Source organism: Chelonoidis abingdonii, chromosome 10 (assembly GCF_003597395.2).
Source record: "Chelonoidis abingdonii isolate Lonesome George chromosome 10, CheloAbing_2.0, whole genome shotgun sequence".
NCBI lineage: Eukaryota > Metazoa > Chordata > Testudines > Testudinidae > Chelonoidis > Chelonoidis abingdonii.
The window spans coordinates 80,549,743-80,568,970 of record NC_133778.1 but is presented as its reverse complement, the minus strand read 5'-3'; the positions used below and the strand labels follow the sequence as shown (position 1 = coordinate 80,568,970).

General features: G+C 50.9%; 2 protein-coding genes across 2 annotated transcripts in view; both read right to left on the bottom strand.

The window, feature by feature from the left end:
• Positions 1-14,704, bottom strand: part of LOC116831550 (dnaJ homolog subfamily B member 2-like) — a 61,284-nt gene extending 46,580 nt beyond the window's left edge. The window contains exons 1-3 of the mRNA XM_075069839.1: positions 12,435-14,704; positions 12,282-12,352; positions 9,091-9,406 (exon numbers count right to left, since the gene is read on the bottom strand). Of these exons, the coding sequence (XP_074925940.1) occupies positions 9,091-9,406; positions 12,282-12,352; positions 12,435-12,475 (428 nt within the window). The 5' untranslated portion in view covers positions 12,476-14,704. The remainder of the gene's footprint in view (positions 1-9,090; positions 9,407-12,281; positions 12,353-12,434) is intronic.
• LOC116831562 (tubulin alpha-1D chain) overlaps positions 1-19,228 on the bottom strand; it is a 118,750-nt gene that overhangs the window by 44,894 nt on the left and 54,628 nt on the right. The window lies entirely within an intron of this gene.

Here is a 19,228-nt window from a genome sequence, read left to right as displayed (position 1 = left end):
TTATGGCAGGGGAGTGAAGGGGGCTGGAGTGATGCGGCCAGGCAAGGGGAGACGACCTGAGGAGAGGTGGGGGTGGGAGGGCTGAGGAGCGGAGCAGTGGGGGAGGGGTATGGCAGCGCGACTGAAGGGCTGGTGGGGCAGGCAAGGGGAGAGCCTGAGGATAGCGTGGGGGTGTGAGGGGGTAGTGGGGATGGGGATTAATGGCAGGGGATTGAGGGGCTGGATGGGGCAGGCTAAGGGGAGAGCCTGAGATGATGGTGGGGTGGGAGGCAGTGGTGGGAGGGGTATGGCAGGGGACGAGGGCTGGGTGGGGCAGGGCAAGGGAAGCAGCCTGAGAGACGGTGGGGCAGTGGCGGGAGGAGTATGGCAGGGGAGCGAGGCGAGGGGGTGGGGGCTGGGTGGGGCAGGCAAGGGGAGATGTGTGTATGGGAGCCGGGGCCCAGGCTTTGCCTCCACCGCCTGAGAGGGTGTTTGTTCTCCAGTGAGATGACAACCCGTGGAGGTAGCTAGGCGAGGCCAGCACTCTCCCCCGGCCTGGGGCTGGTTTGCCGCGCCGCGTCTCCACTGTGGTTTTACTGCAGGATAACTAAGACCACACGTGTTAGCACTTCCGCCGCAAACCAAACCATGTTAGTGACCCTGCAGTAAACCCACACCACTCTGTCAGCAAAGCCAAGCCCAGAGTGTGGGGGGAGTGGTGGTGCCTGTGTGTACCGAGGGAGCGCAACAGTGGGTGGGTAGATGCAGTCAGCGGTGGGTGTGAATGGAGGGGGCAGGGAATAAGTGTTGATACAGCAGAGGGTGGGTTAGGCAGGTGGGTGAGTGCCTGGGTTGCTGGGTGTGTTAGTGTGGAACAGGCAGTGGAGAAAGGAAGGAGAAACTGGGGGGGAACAAAAGGGGGAGGAGGAAGAGATGGGGGGGGGGCAGGATCGGGGATGATTTTAAAAAAAAGACTGAAGGTGAAATTCAGCCTGGGGAAGGGGAAGGAAGTGGCAAAGCTGAGAGAAGAAAGTGGGTATTGAAGGCATCCAGAGTGGGAGAAAACAACACTCAGAAAGGAAGGACTAAGGGGAGAGGGAGAAAGTGTGGGTGGGTCGAACTTCTGATAAATCACTAAAAGTAATTGCAAATGGGAGATCACCATATAGTGGATATGTTTCTAAGGGGAATTCTCAGTGACTGGTTCTTGGCCCAGTGCTCTTCAGCATCCTGGCAGAAAATATTAAGTCACTGCTGGTAAAATTTGAAGATAGCACAACAATTAGTGGAGTGGTGAATAATGATGGGGACAGGTCAACTATGCAGACTGATCTGGATTGTTTAGTAAGGTAGGTTCATTTGAACAAAGTGTACTTCAACACAGAATGTAGATCAGACTTAGAGTCATAGGACTGGAAGGGACCTCATGAGGTCTCTAGTCCAGTCTCCTGCACTCATGGCAGGACTAAGTATTATCTAGACCATTCCTGACAGGTGTTTGTCTAACCAGCTCTTAAAAATCTCAAGCGATGGAGATTCCACAACCTCCCTAGGCAATTTATTCCAGTGCTTAACCACCGTGACAGGAAGCTATAAGATGGGAGACAATATCTTGGAAGGCAGTGACTGAAAAGGATTTAGAGGTCATGGCAGATAACCAACTGAACATGAGTGCCAGTGCAAGTCTGTAGCTAAGAGGGAATATGTGATCCTTTGGATGTGTAAACCGGAGTCCATCAAGTAGGAGCAGGGAGCTGGTAGTAAGTCTATCTACGGCATTAGTGAGACTGTTACCAGATACTGTATTTGGTTCTGGTGTCTACACTTCACAAAGGTTGTTGACAAATTAGAAAGAGTTTGGAAAAGAGCTACAGGAATGATCTGTCTGAAGAACGTGCCTTGCAGTGAAAGAGACTGACTAAACTTATTTACTTTATCCAAGAGACAGTTCAGAGCTGAACTGAACATGGCCTATAAGCAACCTACCCGGGGAGAGATTTCTTATAGTAATTGGCTTTTTAATCTAGCAGCAAAGATCCAGTGCTTCGATGCTGAAGCTAGAACAATGTAAACTAGAAGGTGAACATGTTTAACACTGAGGGTTATTAAGCTTTAGAATAATTTATTTAGGGATATGATGGATTCTTCATCCCCAGAAGTCTTTAAATAAAGACTAGAGATCTGCTAGGGCTCAACAAGAAGTTAAGGGCTTGATGCAGAAATTGCAGGAGAGACTCTCTGGCCTGTGTTATGCAGGAGTTCAGACTGGATGATCATGATGGTCCTTTCTCTCCTTAACACCTCCAAATAAGTTATAGGAAGTAGAGTTTGAATTTTGCGGGCCGCTCACAAGTCATTGCGAGAGCTACTTTGATCACCCAGGCTTAGGCTCTAGGGGAGGTATTGGAGCTAGAGGAACCTTCCTTCCTTCCTCAGGTGAGTGCAGAAGAGTCTGTTCAGTCCTGATTGTGGTGCAGACTGAGGGAACGGCTGCATGTTCTCACTGGGACTGGCCTACAACTCCAGCTGTCTCAGTTCTGTGCTTCCTGCCCATCCAGCTGCCTTTCTGCCCATTTCAGCCTTTCCAAATGACTGGCACACTGGGCCCTACCATGGGGACCCCGAGTTCACTTCCCCACTGGGCCTATATCCTTAAATTCACCTTGAAGTGAGACTTCAGGGGATGCACTTTCTTTTGGGGGAAATTACATGTGCAATTGCAATTTGGACTTTAGGGAAATCTGATGTTTACTTAATATATTGGGTATCTATCCAGATTCCAGTGTGAAGGGTACATTAGAAATGCATGTCATAAACTAGTACATATTCTTAAATAATAAACATGCATCTCCGGCGAGATCTACCTTGCTCAGCTTCTGCTTCCTCAATGGCAAATTGCCACGGCCATAAAAGATGACAGTCAAAAATAAAAACACAACTGTCTTCTGCCCAACTAATCTCACTGCCACAACAAAGGCTTACGTAGGATTCAAAAAGGATTAGACATTTATCTGGATAATGAGAACATCAACGGCTACATGCAGATACGATTAAATCAAGAGCAATATCAACTACCCTGCATCAGAACATAAGCCAAGCACCAAGTGATGGGTGGGGTCAGGCAGAAACTTCCTCTATGTGAGTGTAGTAAGATGAGGCCCTGAAACAGAAACCCTTATATCAGAGGCCCGGTATTAGATCTAAAGTCATGATGAAGACTTTGCTAACATAAAGCAAAGTGAAGCTGTGAGCCAGAGGCAGGCCCTGCTCACAGGAGCTGGCAAGGAAAGGGCTGGTGTTGCAAAACTACACATACCTAAGAGGTACTGGTCACTAGAGATATAAACGTGTGCCAGGATGGTACCAAGAACACGTTCTACACATAACAGGGAACAGGCCGACCCATCCTAAAGACAGGCAAAAGGGTAGTATGATGGCTAAAGATGTTTTGTTCAAACCAGCATGTAAAGGTGAGAGGGGCGGCACCTTACTGCATGGAGGGGTTGCACCTCAACACGTCAGGAGTAACGTGTAACTTGTTTGTACCCGTGTATAAGAATGCGTCCCTGAGTGGATGTCTTTGTCTGGCCTAGGGGCAGTGGTAAATCCTGCCACTGACTGAGTCAGTCCATTGCCAGGGAGCACGTATGTACTAGCAGAACTGTAGACATCTGATCTGGGGAGCTAGAGACTGTGTTTCATTTGGCAATAAACCTGGCCGGGTGCCTTCGTACCTTATCAGAGTCTGTGATCATTGGGCAGCTCACTCGAGATCTGCTGTGCCAGCGATCTGCAGAGCCGGGGCAGCACACAGGGAGAACCGCACGCACGCAGCCGACTGTTATCGACATTGAACAGAGCAGAACACCACACCGGTGACATCTGATGACGGTGGTCATCTTGTACCACAACTGGCCACTAGGTGTCTCTGAAGCAGCTGGTATTAGCCACTGTCTAGACAGGACTTGGAGCCTGGACTACATAGATCTGGCTGGCACGGCCGTTCCTGTCCTCCTCCTCCTTGTGTCAGTGCCCTCACGGCCCTCCAAAGACCTCCCCTTTTCCCAGTCTCCTCCATCCACCACCTCCTTCGTGCCCTTCCACTGTAACATTCACCCGCCTTTCTCCCGCCCCCCTCCTGCCCTCATCTTCCACCAGGCACCCTACTGATGCCACTCATTCCCGGCTCCTCTGCCAGCACCTCTCTCCGATCCTTGGATTGAGCCAGAGTGTGTTGCTAAACACAGCCGCACTCTCTCAAACTGGGCTCCAGAACCTGAAAGGTCTTTGACAAGAATTAAGTCTCTAGTGATGGCTGTGATGAAAACTTTTAAATTGTGACCTGTGTGTACACAGTGCAGAGATGAGCTGGCAACAATAGCTGAGACGTGTCAACGGCAGGGGAGTGCGAGCTCAGAGACCCGGCTGTGATGATGTAAGTGTCACTGTGAATTATTTCCTCACGGGTCACTGGGAGTGACCTCTCATTTGACTGTCACATGAACCGATGTTGGGCAGGTGCCACAGCCTACTCTTCCCCCAGTCAAGAAAAACACTAGCGGAGACTGTGGACGTATTCAAACCCCTCCATGGGGAGCTGGGACAAAGAGCTCCCTGGAGCTCAGAGACAGGCACAGCCATAGCCTGCACAGCTGCGCTCTCCACGTCTCATTCAGGTACCTGAGGAGGACAGAGCTTGAGAGCACTGCCACTGTCCCCTCCTCCAGAGTGACCCCTGCTGCCTCCCTACCCTTGGGGCCTGCTGGCACCATTGTCATTGTCCTTCCCTTATACCTCCCCTGACCCCCTCAAGTCTGCCACTGTCCAGCCTCTTTTAGAGATGGCTCCCCATGGCCCTCCACACCTCTAGCCTCCCCCTGCTTCTGCCCTTTCCTTCCTTGGAAAGTAGATCTCCCTCCTCTTTGCAGTCACCTCTCTGGCTGGCCTATTCTCAGTCTGCACTTAGTTCAGTGCATAGCACTGACCCAGTTTCTGTCCCATACTTAGCAACCTCTCTCCTCCTGCTGAAGAAGGCTTCAGCCTTCTCTTTCTCTTTGCTCCCAGTGCAAAACTTCAGCCAGCCGGGCCTGCTAACCGCAGCACCTCTGTAGTGAATAACGAACCCCAGCTTCCCTTTCCCCCAAGATTCCTTGTCACGGGGTGCACCAGACCTTCATGCTGGGAGCCCTGTGGTCCCACCACACTGCGCCCCAGGATGGAGTAGCAGAGATAGGTCCTCAAGGCCTGCCTAGAAGCAGCTGATCAGAGCCCAGCAGGCTCAGATAAAAGGCACTGCAGGGGCGAGGTGCTCAGTTTCTGGTTGGGGGTATGTTCCGGCTACAGGAGCATCATAGTCTGCATTAGCTAAACCTCAGCTCAGAGCTAGAGCTCTAGCCGTAAGATAGGTAGAGAGGCCAGGTGGGACAAGGCCCAGGAAATGTGGCAGCGGCTATTAAAGGCAGCAGCATGTGGCTGCTGCTTATAGGCAGGGCCGGTGCAACCATTTAGGCGAACTAGGCGGTTGCCTAGGGCGCCAAGATTTGGGGGTGCCAAAAAGTGGCACCCCCCCAAAAATTTTTAAATGGTTGCAGCCGCTGCTGCTGGAGGGGCTGAGCTGCCGGCAGCAGGAGCTGCCTGCCGCCGGCAGCCCAAGGTGTCCCCCAGGTCAAGGCACCGCCGGTCAGCGCCCTCCTGAGGTCAGTGCGCCGCCGCCGCAGGCCCGTCAGTCCAGGGCGCCCCCCCGCCCCCGAGGGTCAGCAGCCCGCCGCCGCGACCCGGCAGCCCAGGGCGTCCCCCCGCCCCCAGGGCAGGAAGCCAACCGCTGCGACCCGGCGCCCAGGGCGCCCTCCCCCGGGGTCAGCGAGCCGCCGCCACAACCAGCAGCCCAAGATGTCCCCCGGGTCAGGGAGCCGCCGTGGCAGCCCAGGGCGCCGCCCCCCTGGGGTCAGGGAGCCGCGGCTCCGGTGGACCTGCCGCAGGCATGCCTGCGGCAGCTCCACCAGAGCCGCGAGACCCGCGTGCGGGGCAGCAAAATGTCCCGGCGCCTAGGGCGCCAGAAACCCTAGCGCCGGTCCTGCTTACAGGGCCCCCGTGTTGGGACCTGGAGAAGTGGGTGGGCCTGGGGCCCCCTCACTAGCCAGTGGGGAAGTGGCCTCAGTCCTGAAAAGGGGACAAGACTCTCTACTAAAAGACTGAGAAAGGGACTGGAATTCAAGCTGGCCCAGAGATCGGGCTGAAGTTTCTGGTGAGAGCCAACCTTTTGTTGAGCTTTGTCACCCCAGAAAGGGTTCGTTCATTCATCTATTGACTGCGTGACTTAGCTGGAAGGCTGAGCCACTGAAGACCCTCCTAGTGAGACCAACAACATACAGGGGGCACCAGGAGCTGGGAAAAAGGGGTTGCTGAGTCATACTTTGTCAGTGCCTCCTTTCAGCTGGGTGAGTGCCCCATCACACTCCCCCTCCATGGGGTGCACCACACAGTTCAGTTCTTTCCCCCTTCTCTCTGCTCTGCCTGTTGCTAACACTTACACTGATTATACTCAGCTGTACAGACTGTCCAATGCCTTGAATGCCACATCCTTAGCTGCCGTTACTGACTAGATCGACCAGGTCAACAGAGCTACAGCTCATTGTTCTTCAGATAAATGCTGACATTTCCTGGTGCTTAGCTAACAGCTGTGAAGCCCCCTAGAAATATGACAGATCTGTCTTGCTGATAGAAACACTTATTTTGGGTGGGAGGAACATGCTTAGACACAACTCCCTCTGCCCTGCTTCATTCCTTGGCTCAGACAATCCATTGGCTTCCAGCGTCCATCACCTTTGTGTCTCCCTGGAACATTTCCTCTCCTCCACCCTCATCTCAGATCTGTCTGTCACCCCATCACCTGCACTTTGCCCTGTGGCCCCTGCTTCAGTGCCTCCTCCCCTAAGATGCCCATGGAGGCTTCCATCCCAGCTCATCTTGACCTGCCTCTTGGCTGTTTACTTATACAAAGAGCACAAAAAACACTAGTCTGATCCACAGAGAACTCCTCCACCTCCCCAGTCATTTCAGGATTCAGTTCTTATTGCCTTCCTCAGATTTATAACCCAGGACGGAGACACCCAGGAAAGGAACCAGCCTCCTCTCCTGTCCAGTGCCCTCAGATCCACTGTTTCCTGAATAGTTTCCCGCAGAATGTCCCCACACTGATGCTCACACCAGCCAACTTGGCATTCAGGTCATACCCTATGCCAAAGGCAACTGTGTGCCCTCTTTATCCCCAAAGCTTGCCAGGCCAGAAGCCACTTGCCTGTGGCTATTTAAAGGCAGTGTGTGTGGGGAGCAGGGGAGCGTGTACAGAGCTTCAGGGCTAATCCATCTAGAACCAGTTCTCATCGACAGTAGAACCTCAGAGTTATGAACCCCAGAGTTACAAACTGCCTTGCCAAGCACACTCCTCATTTGGAACCGGAAGAACGGGATCAGGCGGCAGCAGAGACACACACACAAAAGGCAAATACAGTACCGTGCTGTGTTAAATGTATACAACTAAAAAAATAAAGGGTCCATTAAAAAGAGATTTGACAAGGTAAGGAAACTGTTTCTGTGCTTGTTTCATTTAAAATAAGATGGTTCAAAGCAGCATTTTTCATCTGCACAGTAAAGTTTCAAAGCTGTATTAAGTCAGTGTTCAGTTGTAAACTTTGGAAAGAACAGCCCTGACCTTTTGTTCAGAGTTAGGAACAACCTCCACTCCCAAGGTGTTTGTAACGCTGAGTTCTACTGTAATCGTGGCCCAAAGTAATGTCTCCCCCTCTCCTTCCCCGGCTGCCTTGTGCATGTGCCTCCCTTTTCCTTCCCTAGGCACACCTCAAAGAGAGCCAAACGAGAGCCCTGAGCCACAGCAGTGGGGGCTACAACCTTCTGACAGCACCGGGGGAAGCCAGGCGCTCTCTGGGCTCTTATACGCCCCTGTCACCTTAGTGTGTGAGCAAGGAGCAGGACCACATCCTCCTGTCTGTAGTGTCCACAACAGGTGCACAGTATAAATATGCAGCTGAACCATTTGCCAATGCCTAAGCACGCTAATGCCCAGGACATCGCTGGGTCTCTGGAGGCCAGAAAGGCCCTGGGAGCTCTGCTCCTGTCCCTGCCTAAGCAGCTCCTCAACGTCTGACTTCTCAGTGAATGACAAAGACAGACGGAGAGCCCTGGTCCTGTCCTTTATTGAACAGCTGCTTGCCCACAGGCCAATGCCCCTAGGAAACCTCTTTCCCAGTGGGTCCCAGCATTCACAGCATTCTCCCTTCCCTGGGGTGAAGCTGGTTATGGGAACAGCTGGAATCAGAGGACGAAACATCAGGACTGCTTCTGTCTGGGAGCTGGCTCGTTCCACCCTGAGACTGACTGATTATATCTGGGAGCGGATTCATTTTGCAGGGCAGCTGATTCACCCTACTCTGGAGCTGACTGATTGCATCCAAGAGCTGGCTTGTTCCACTGGGCAACTTATTCATCCCATCCCATATCCATTTCGTTCCACCCTGGAGCCAGCTGCTTTTGCCCAAGGGTGGAGTTGTATGACACTGGAGCTGGCCTGCCTGGCCCTGGAGCTGGCCTGGCCTGCCCGGAGGTTGGCTTGGCCACCTAGGCAAATGTATGGTTTCCCCAAGGACTTGTCTCTTTCCATCTAGCAGACGATTTGTTCCTCTTGGGAATGTCCTTGTTACACTTGGCAGCGGATTCTCTCCCACCAGGAGCATCATGCGCATTAGACATGCTGTCCCAGAGTATTGATCCTGCAGCCTCTTCTCCGTCCCAGCGGGGACCTGACTTGTATCTGGCTGCCAATTCATTCCACCCAGTAGCAACCATCGTCCACTTTCTGGGAGACTCTTCCAATCATCAGGTAGTTCATTCCACCCAGGATCCAGCTCCTCACACCCAGCAGCCGACTCTAGCCACCCGACCTCTGCTCTGTGGCATCTGTCATGCGACTGGTTCCTCCCAGCTGGTGACCCCTTGTATCTGGGAGCTAATTTGAGTTTGGCATGCAACTCTTTCCTCCCGGCATGCAATTCACTCCTTCTGGCATGCGTCTCAGCTCCTAGATATGGCTCATACCTGCTCTCCCTGACCTGCGGAGCACTCTCCCGAGTCCCTGATGTGCTCCTTTCAGCCTGTGACTTGCTCTCCCTGGCCAATGCTGTGGTTCCCTTGGCCGGTGGTATGCTGCTTCCCTCCTGTGGTAAGCTTCGCCTGGCTCGTGGCCTGCTTTTCCCAGCCAGCAGCTTGTCACCAGAGGCTGACTTGTATCTGGTTCTGGGGTGTGGCTTCTTTTGCCTCTGACAAGATATGTGAGGTCCAGGGCGAGGGTCCATAGGCCCAGCATGAGATTCAGTGCCTGCTGCTCGTTTGTATGTCTTGTCAACAGCTACCCCTGCAAGAATTGACCCTCATCAGCATTCATAGAAGAGACAACTCAGGCACCTCTCCTGCTATAGAGCAGCAACCATGAGCCTGGGCTCAGCCCCCCACAAGAAAAGTGTCTAGCACAGTAACCAGAGGCCCAGCTTGAAATGCCCCATCCCCAGGACTGCCAACCACCAGAGATCCAAATCACGAGTCAGTCCCCCAAAATCATGAGATTGGGCCCCCAAAGCTGCTTCTGTTTTTAAAAGAGGATACTGGTTTTTAGTCTGTCCATTGAACTCCCCCTGCCCAGCCCCAATGTGCAGGCTTATGGTTACTGTTAACCACTCTCCCAAATGGATGGCACCCATCACATCTCACCCCCACAGCTGCCTGTCCCCTGCCCTGCAATTAATTCTGCCCCCAACATCCAAACAATTCTCTCCCCAGTCCCTGCATCAGTTCTGCCCCCCCCATGTAAGTTCTGCCTGTCCCCCAGCCCCTCCCCTCCCCATCTGTTCCGCAGCTCCCTGTCCGTTCAGCCTTCCAGCCTCACCTCTGCTGCTTCTCTGGTTCTTCACCTCCCCAGCCCCAGGCCTGGAGGCTGCCACAGGGTCTCCCAAGTTGGGGGGCAGTCCCGGGGTCTCGTCACCCCTTCCCAGGCCAGGTGTGGAGGGGAGGAGGGAGCAGAGGCGCATCCCATCCCTGTTGCTCACAGGAGGGGAGGAGGAAGGGGAGCTGCTCCCTTCTTCTCACCCCTAGAAAGTCCTTGGGTTACTGAAGGGAGAGGGTTGGGGGAGAGAGAGCTCATCCTGGAGCAGCTCTCATTGGCTGCTTTGCTCCAGGAGGCTGCAGGTGGGGCAGGCAGCTAACTAGAGGGCTATTTGCCAGCGGGCTGGTGCATCTTGTGCCATCACAAGACTGGGCTCAAGCCCAAATCCTGCCACTTGGCGGGCTAGGGGGAGGCGGGAATTGCGAGCACTGGCACCACTGCAACCACCCAGCACCCAGGCTCACCGCACAGCTGGACCTTCGCTCAACACCTTATGTCAGCGTGTACAGAGGCTGGGTCCAAGAGACTCAGTGAGCAATGGCTGAATGCACGGGCCCTTTGGCACTGGCAGCCGGGTTCGAGGGCTCAGCTCTAGAGCTGAGGACACTACAGCCTAGGATACAGGCTGGAGTGATTTCAGTCATTGACTTCAATCACGTGATTTAAAAACCTCGCACTGTCCCTCCTGGTCTCGTGACAGGGTGTTCACCCCACACTTGCCCTGAAGGGGTTAGCAGAGGACGGATGGACCAATTCACCTATTAGGCCAGTGGTCCCCAACGCGGTGCTCGCCGGGGCACCTATGTGCGCCCGCATACTGGCCAGTGGACGCGCATCCGCCAAAATGCCACCGACAAGCGGTGTCATTCAGCAGTGACGCCTCTGGATGACACTGCTTGTCGGCAGCGTTTCGGTGTCGATGCCTATTGACGTTGCTGCTTCTCAGTGGCATTTCGGTGGATGCTCGTCTGCCGGCCACAGTCTGCGGTGGCTCGTCATCTGGCACCTGCCAGATGAAAAAGGTTGGGGACCACTATCTTAGGTTGAAGGCTGGGAGAATTAAAGGTGAGAGGGAAGCCCTAATTGGGGGAAACTCCCCTGTGTGGAAATGGGCAGGGCGTCTCTAAAGCCAGGGAGCTGAGAGCAGAGTGGGGTGCAGTCGCTCCCTGGGGGAAGGGAGGTGCGCTTATACTCTGGTATTACCATGTCCCATCGATTATCCTCATTCCAGCAGGTTTCTGCAATGCCTATCATATCAATATCGTGTAGCACTAGCCTCTCTAGCTCACCCATCTTAGTATGTAGATATTTTTTATTGGAAACCTGTGTTAAATCGTGCCATGCTACAGAAAGTCTGGACATGCAGGGTGAAGGCTCCCAAACCACCTTAACTCTGCCCTTACAAGCCCAGCCCTCTCCATGACATCCACAGGCCTGCACACTGTACATCTTCATCACCAGAATCAGCCACCTCCCACACTGCACAGTCTCATATGCCACATACAGGCATGTTCCTACCCACCCACCCACCACTCTGCTTGACCAGAGACCAGCCATTACTTGCCCTTCTTTAGCAAGGCAGCAATGCCACCATCTCCTGCCTTACACTTGGTAATACACCAGGTATTCTTGGCCTCTATCGCAGAGTATCCAGCTTTTAATATGGTCCCTACCCGTGATAAAGAAATAGTGTGTCCTGGTTGACACATCTGCTTTACTCTGAGGGGAGTGGAGCAGACAGAAGGTGGGAGGACAGGGGCAGAGTCAAGGTTAATTCCATATTTTAACTGCACTTCCACCCTTTCCAATATTTGGGTTTTCTTAAGTGTAACTAACTTTGAATTTCCTGCTGGAATGTTTTTTATTTTTTGTTTTTGTTTTTTAAATATTTCCCCTGTGACATGGAGCACTTTGGGTAACCTTTCCTCTTGCCTGAATCCTCTTTTACTTCTATACAATGTTCATAGAGAAGATCTGAATGGTTGGCCTTTTGGGTTGTTGGGTTTTTTTCAGCGTTGTGGGGGTTGATTTTGTTTGTTTGCTTTTTACTTTAGAGGTATCAGGATTGTGAAACCTGATGCCCTCTAGGAGGTCTTTTTGTCATCTCTCACACTAAACAGCCCTACAAGCCTTAGCTGAGAGTTTCAAATATGGCTAGTGATTTTTAGAAACCTCAGTTCTTGGGTGCCCAACTTGAGACCCCTTCTAGGGTCCCTTATTTCCAGGGAATGGGGGTTCAGCACTCTTTTTGACAATCAGCTCCCTTTCAACTGTCTCAAGTTTGGCACCCAACAACCAAGGTTCCCAAAATCACCCGTCACTTTTGAAAACCTTGGCCTTTGCTCCTTACCGTTAACACAAACAGATTTCAGCTTCCCGTCTCCTTCAACATCTGCCCACTCCTGCCTATTCGCCATGGTCCTGGGAAACAGACAGTAGAGTTACCCAGGCAAAGGAGGGGCAGCACCCATTAGGATACACATTTCCCCCCTCACACACCCACAATTGGCAGATGTTATCTTTACAAAGCAAGTCAGTGCACATAGCTCAGTTCAATAAACAGTCCTAGTGCCTCACTGTGCAGAGAATTCTTGCCACTTGAGACCCGATTTTGCCCCTGCAAGTTTGTTCAAAATGCTGCTACCACGAACCTCGTACTGTTCTGATGCTGTGTCCTCCCAGCTGGCTGCATCCATTGGCCCCCCCATCTGGCACAGCCCGAAACACAAATTACTAGCAATTGCCTGGCCCATCACACTGACCACTGCCGCCACCTCATCCTTTTCCAGAAGCCAGCAGATGAATTCATTTTTCTACCACATCAATTTCAGGCTGCTTGGCCTTGCCTGAGGCCTTTCAAAGCTTCGCCCTGCCCTATCTGTCAACTCTTGCACTTTATTGACATATTGACCCCCACCTCACTCTCTCTACTAGTCCAGATGTCCCTCAAGCACCTCCACGTCTTCTCTCATTCTGCCCTTTTATGCATGACCGCTTCCCATGAAGATTCATCAGGCCATTGCATTGCACTTCTTCTTCAAATCCCCCCTTAAACTCCCCTCCGCTGGGGGGCTTGCAAAGGGCTTAGGCAGTTGGTGTGCTCGACTGCTGTTCATTATATCAAACTGTTCTCTCTCCTCCTTCCTGTTTGTTCATCTTCTCTGCTGTCTCTCCTCCTGTGCTTACCTTGGAGGGCTCTTTTCCTGTCACGTGCATGTGGAGTCTAGCGTGATGGTGCTATAATGTGTGTTGTCACAGGATAAACAATCAACAACAATAATAGCAGGAACTGGAGCCTCCGTGCTGAAGAGGTGACCATGAATGGAAGCTGATGGCCCCACCTTACCTTTCTGTTGTGATGCATTTGCCATTGATGAACTTGGTAGAGGTGGAAGGACGCAGAAGCCTTCTCCCAAGTTGAGGGATACAACTGAAAAACAGGATGGCAAACTAACTGCAGGGAACTTCCAGGCAGGACCAGGCCCCGAATGGCCCAGCTGGATCCCAGGAGGTTCCCTTAGCCAGGAGCATAAGGGGAGGGAACAGGTCAGCAAGGGGATGAGCTACAAGGCAGAGGTGAAAGAAAAATGTTCTTCCAGGATCCAGAGGGAGAATGTCCTTGTGAGACATCAGAGCTGATCCAAGCAGCGAAGAGACCAGGGCTATACAGAGAGCAGGGCTGGGTCGGACTGGGGGGAGGACTGACTGTGGAGGAGAAGTGAGGAGAGCTGGGCCGAAGAGAGGAGAGAGCCTGGATGGACAGGAGAGGAGATCAGGTCTGGATAGGGGAGACTCCAGAGAGCAGATTTAGCAAGGTGGGTGTGTCTGAGAGAAGATTGCAGCTGCTCGGGTGAGGAGCAGGGAGGATGGAGAGCAAGCGGGCAGGAATGGTGCTCTGGAGGAGTGGAGCCGATTGACAAGGAGGGGTCAGGTGCCCGGTGGTGAACGGTATGATGGGATCAGGTAGGGCACATCCTTCCCTTTGGACAGAGAAGGAATAGTCTGCACACTTGGGTGTGGCCAATGAACAGTTCAGTAATCCATCCCTCCTGCCTTGTGCTCAGGCCAGCCACTCAACTAGACAGGCCCAGCTACAGTGTCAGCCAGACGCCCTCTCCCCTTTCCTGCTGTCCCTCATCTCCATGGCAGTGTTTCCAGCTGGCCTTATCTCTCTGCCCCCTATTGTTCCTCAGGCCTTGGCATCTCCTGCCCCACACTCATTAGCTTTTCAGCATGATTTTTAGTGTGCCCTGTCACACCCTAGGGCACAGTCCTGGGTGGGCTAGCATTCCGGATGCTGCTAAAATCCAGGGACAGTTCCTGCATTGAGCCCAGAAACTTCCTGTGGAATGTCAGCACATCCAGTCCTGGGTTCAAACTCCCCCATGAGGGAATATTTCCCACACCCGTTGGCAAGCTGCTCCAGTGACTGACTACCTTCACTGGCCAACATTTTGCCCCTTAAATCTGAATGTAGCTAACCGAACTCCAAGCCACTGGATTTTGTTATGCCTCTCCCTGCTACAGGAACAAGCCCTGAAGTATCATGTATGATTTTCTTGTGGAGGTATTTATATACCACGATCAGATCACCTCTCAACCTCGCATTCAATGAGCTGAATAGACTGAGCCCTTTTTCTCACTGTAAGGTGTGGTTTCCAGACCACAAATCATCCTTGTAGCACTTTTCTGAGCCCTCTCCTCATTTTCAGCATTAGTTTTATTTCAACAGCCTTGTTTAAAGACGTGGTTCTCAACCAGGGTGCGCGTTCCCCAGGGTACGCAGAGCTCTAGGGAGCACAGCAACTCATTTAGATACTGGCCCTAGTTTTACAAGCTAGCAAGGTCAGCACAAACTAGCATTTCGTACAATGACTTGTTTATGCTGCTCTACATACCATACACTGAAATGTACGTACAATAGTTACGTTATTTTATAACTACATGGTAAAGATGAGAAAGCCAGCATTTTTCAGGGCCACTTCTGTGTTTTTATGTCTGAGTTTGTAAGCAAGTTGTTTTTAAGTGAGGTAGAACTTGGGGGTGCACAAGAGAAATCAGCCCCTGAAAGGGGGACAGCGTCTGGAATTGGGAGAGCTGCTGGTTTCAAGTATTGACACGAGCTCTAGTTTTGCAGCAGGTGTTTCACACTGTGCGTCTCTAATAGCAAATCCTGGACGGCTGATGGCATAACAGGACATTACAATTACCTCTTCTCCTTGCCCATCAGCACTTTCATGGTTACAGGGCTACCTGTGCCTTTTACCGCTTTTCTGGTGGCCCTGAATGCACCCCCACAATTGTTAGGCCTTGTGCCCTTCCCTTTGCTGGGGTGGAAGTCCATGATTCTCCCACTCGTCCACTGTGACCTGGGCTACAACACCCTGTGCGTCAACCATGCGAACCCCCACAGGCCTGGCTGGGCTACGGTACCTGCAGTTCTGTCAGTGTGAATTTTTCTAGTTGGATTGTTAGAGAGCTCGGTAATGGATCGTGCTAGTCAAATATATGTACTAAATAATGTCAGAGAAATGAATATTATATAGAGCATTGGCAGAAAGTATAAAGGGATCTTTGCTTTTGGTATTTGTCTGTGCTAATGCAGCATTTCAGAACTTAGCTGAAAGAGCTTCAGGGTTATATAAACCATGAAACTGGTTATTGTGTCTTTAGCTGTAAAATGCATGGCCTATGCAAATAGCAGGGTGAAGCAGAGTGTCGAGATGGAATTGTTAACTCCAGGGGTGTCCCTCATCCTCCGCCCCCCGCCCCCTCAAGCTAACAAGTAAAAACCCAAGGCCACAAAAACAGATTAGTCGGAAGAATTACAACTACTATATGATTTTAAAACAAAAAACTGGGTGGAACCAGTAGGGATGACAGAAATAGACAGCTAGAAGTACTTTTTAGCAGGATAAGCAAAAATGTATTTGTTTAGGTTAGTTATTGTGACATATGCATGAGAATGTCTTACTGAGGGGGTTATATTAGATCGGTGCATAGCTAAGGTAAGTTGGTAAAAGGAGTCTGTGCAAAGTTATGGAAGAGAGGATGAAAGATGGGTGATTAACAATGAGAGAGTGGTGAAGACACAGGAATAAACATAGCAGGGATCAGAGATTTAAAGAATTTACCTTCCTTGAGAACAGGGTGTGTGATCACTTACTTTTCTTTCCGTATCTACTTTTGCCTGTATATGTAATTGATAGGTAGGGCCCCACCAAATTCACGGCTCTGAAAAACACATCACAGACCATGAAATCTCCTCTCCCCCATGAAATCTGGTTATTGTAGAGGTGTCATGGTATTGCCACCCTTACCTCTGCGCTGGCTTCTGAGCTGGGAGGCCAGAAAGCAGTGGCTCCTGGCCAGGCATCCAACTCTGAATGCAGTGCTGCTGCCAGCCTCAGTGCAGAAGTGAGGGTGGCATGGTATGCGGGGGTGTCACTTTGGGGAGGGCAGGGCCAGCGTGACGGGTGGGCGACACAGGTGACCAATCACAGGCTTTCTGGTCTCCCTCCCACCCCCACACTGACAGCCCAAGGCCCCTTTAACTCCAAGTGCTGGGGAGGAGCAGGGCTATGGGTGCCCTGGCTGGGGAATCCTACCCTGCGTCAGGCTCCAGCTGTTATCCCCAGCCAGGCTACACAGGGACAGGACTTCCTCTTCCCCAGCATGGGCTGCTCCTGGGGCCGGGGCAGGTGGCCCCTGGTGGTGGCGCGGAAGTAAGGGTGGCAATACCATACCATGCCACCCTTGCTTCTGTGTTGCTGCTGGTGGCGGTGCTGCCTTCACAGCTTGACTCTCAGCCAGCAGCTGCCACTCTCCAGCTGCCCAGCTCTGAAGGCAGGACCACTGCCGCTAGCAGCACAGAAGTGAGAGTGGCCACACCACAAGCCCCTTACAATAGCCTTGCGCCATCCCCCACGACCCCTCTTTGGGTCAGGACCCCCACAGTTACAACACCATGAAATTTCAGAGTTAAATATCTGAAACCATGAAACGAGATTTTAAAAATCCTATAACCGTGAAATTTACCAAAATGGACCATGAATTTGGTAGGGCCCTATTCATAGATAAGTGTTGTCTTAAAACATACAAATAAAAGCTAAAAGAAACTATTTAAGCCTAGTCAAAGTGGATATCATTTTTCACCCAACAGGATCTTGTTACACCTTTGTCTGCTAGAGTGAAGAACCCTCTGTTATCTCACTCCACACTGTAGGTACTTGCAGACTGTGATCACTCACCCCTTAGCCTTCTCTTTGTTAATTTAAGCAGATTGAACTCCCTGAGTCTCATAATCAGGCATGCTTGCCAATCCCTTATCATTTCCATAACTCTTCGTTGAACCCACTCCTATTTACCAACATCCCTCTTGAACTGTAGACCCCAGAACTGGATGCAGTATTCCAGTAGCAATCGCACCAGTGCTAAATACAGAGGTAATATAACATCCCTACTGCTTAGATTCCCCTGTATATACATCCAAGGACCACAGCCCATTTGCCCACCTTATTGTGCTGGGAGCTCATGTTCAGCTGATTATCCACCAGGGCCTTCAAGTCCTATTCAGAGTCATTGCTTCCCAGATAGAGGCCCCCATCCGGCGAGTGTGGCCTGCACTCACTTCCTAGAGATATGACTTTATATTTGGCCATGTTAAAACTCAGATTAGTTGCTTGCACCCATCTTACTAGGCAATCTCGATGGTCTCTGTCAGTAACCTGTCGTCTTCGTTATTTACTGCTCCCCCAATCTTCCTGTCGTCTGCAAACTTTAGCAGTGAGGATTTTACCTTTTCTTCCCGGCCATTGAAAAATATGTTAAATAGCACAGGGCCAAGTACTGATCCACTGGAAACATGCCCTCTTCATGAAGATTCCCCTTTTACAAATTACATTTTGAAACCTATCTGTTAATCCAGTTCGACATGTGCCATGTTGATATTGCATCATTCTGATTTCTTAATCAAAATGTCATCTAGTACCAAATCAAATGCCTTTCAGAAGTCTAAGTATATTACATCAACTGTGTTACTTCTATCAAACAAACTTGTATTCTCATAAAAAAATCAAGTTACTTTGACAGGATCTATTTCCCATAAACGCATGTCAGTTGGCATTAATTATATCACCTTCTTTATTGAATCCTGTATGAGCCGTTCCATTATTTTTCCCAGGATCGATGTCAAGCTGACTGGCCTGTAATCACCCAGGCTGTCCTATTTACCCTTTTTAAAATATTGGCACCTTAGCTTCCTTCCGGTCTTCTGGAACTTCCCCACTGTTCTGAGACTTATTGGAAATTAGCTTTACCAGTCCGGAGAGCTCCTCCGCCAGTTCTTGTAAAATTCTTGGATGCAAGTTGTCCAGGCCTGCTGATTTAAAAATGTCTGTTTTTTAGCAACTGCTGTTTAACATCTGTCATAAGCTTCTCCTTCCCAAATCTGGACCTTAGCGTCCAAAATCTGGGGGCTTAACATGAACTCCCCCAAGCTTTTACCAGCTTGGGTCTGATCTCGCTGCCATCAACCAGGATTCAGTGCCTGGTACACTTGAGCCCCCCAAAATCGTCCCTGGGGAACCCCCAAGACCCAGAAGCTCTGAGTCACTGGCAAGGGAAAAACCAAACACTCTGACCATGAGGGGACATCAGGAACCGTATTTTTCAAATAAGTAGGTGGAACTCTGGGATGTTTTTGGGTTTGTTCTCTGTCTTTTGTTTTCTCGGCTTGTGAGTAAACAAGCTTTTCTTCTATCTTCCAATCTTCTGTCTACCTTGTATACCAAGTTGTGAGTACAAGTAGCAATGCACATTAGTGCTGTTATATGCTTTGTATTTGTATTTAATGTCGTGCTGTGCTGGAACTGGGGTTAAATGGCTTATTTTTGATCAGACTGTTTTATTCTATTTTCTTATAGCAATAGCCCTGTATTTTGTCTCTTAATGACGTGTTTAGTTTATATAAGTTTTCTGGGTTAAACTTGTTGTGAGGTTTCTTTTCTTAGAGAGGCAAGGGATTAGAAATTTTCTGTGCCAGGGTACTGTACTCTCCTTAAGGACAGGCAGGGAGGAGGAGCACTCGCTCTGTGTTTACCTCTCTATGGTCCAGGGCGGAAGAGCTACGGGGAAGACGAGAAAGACACTCTCGTTCCTTTGTAGGTAGGTTGTTGTCTCTTCGTTGGAGAAAAGGAGACAGTTTTCTGGTACTTGTGATAGGAAGCAGATTACTCAGCAGCTCTCAGTTAGCCCAGGACAAATCTGGTGGAGACGGCAGGGGAAGAGATGGAGGAT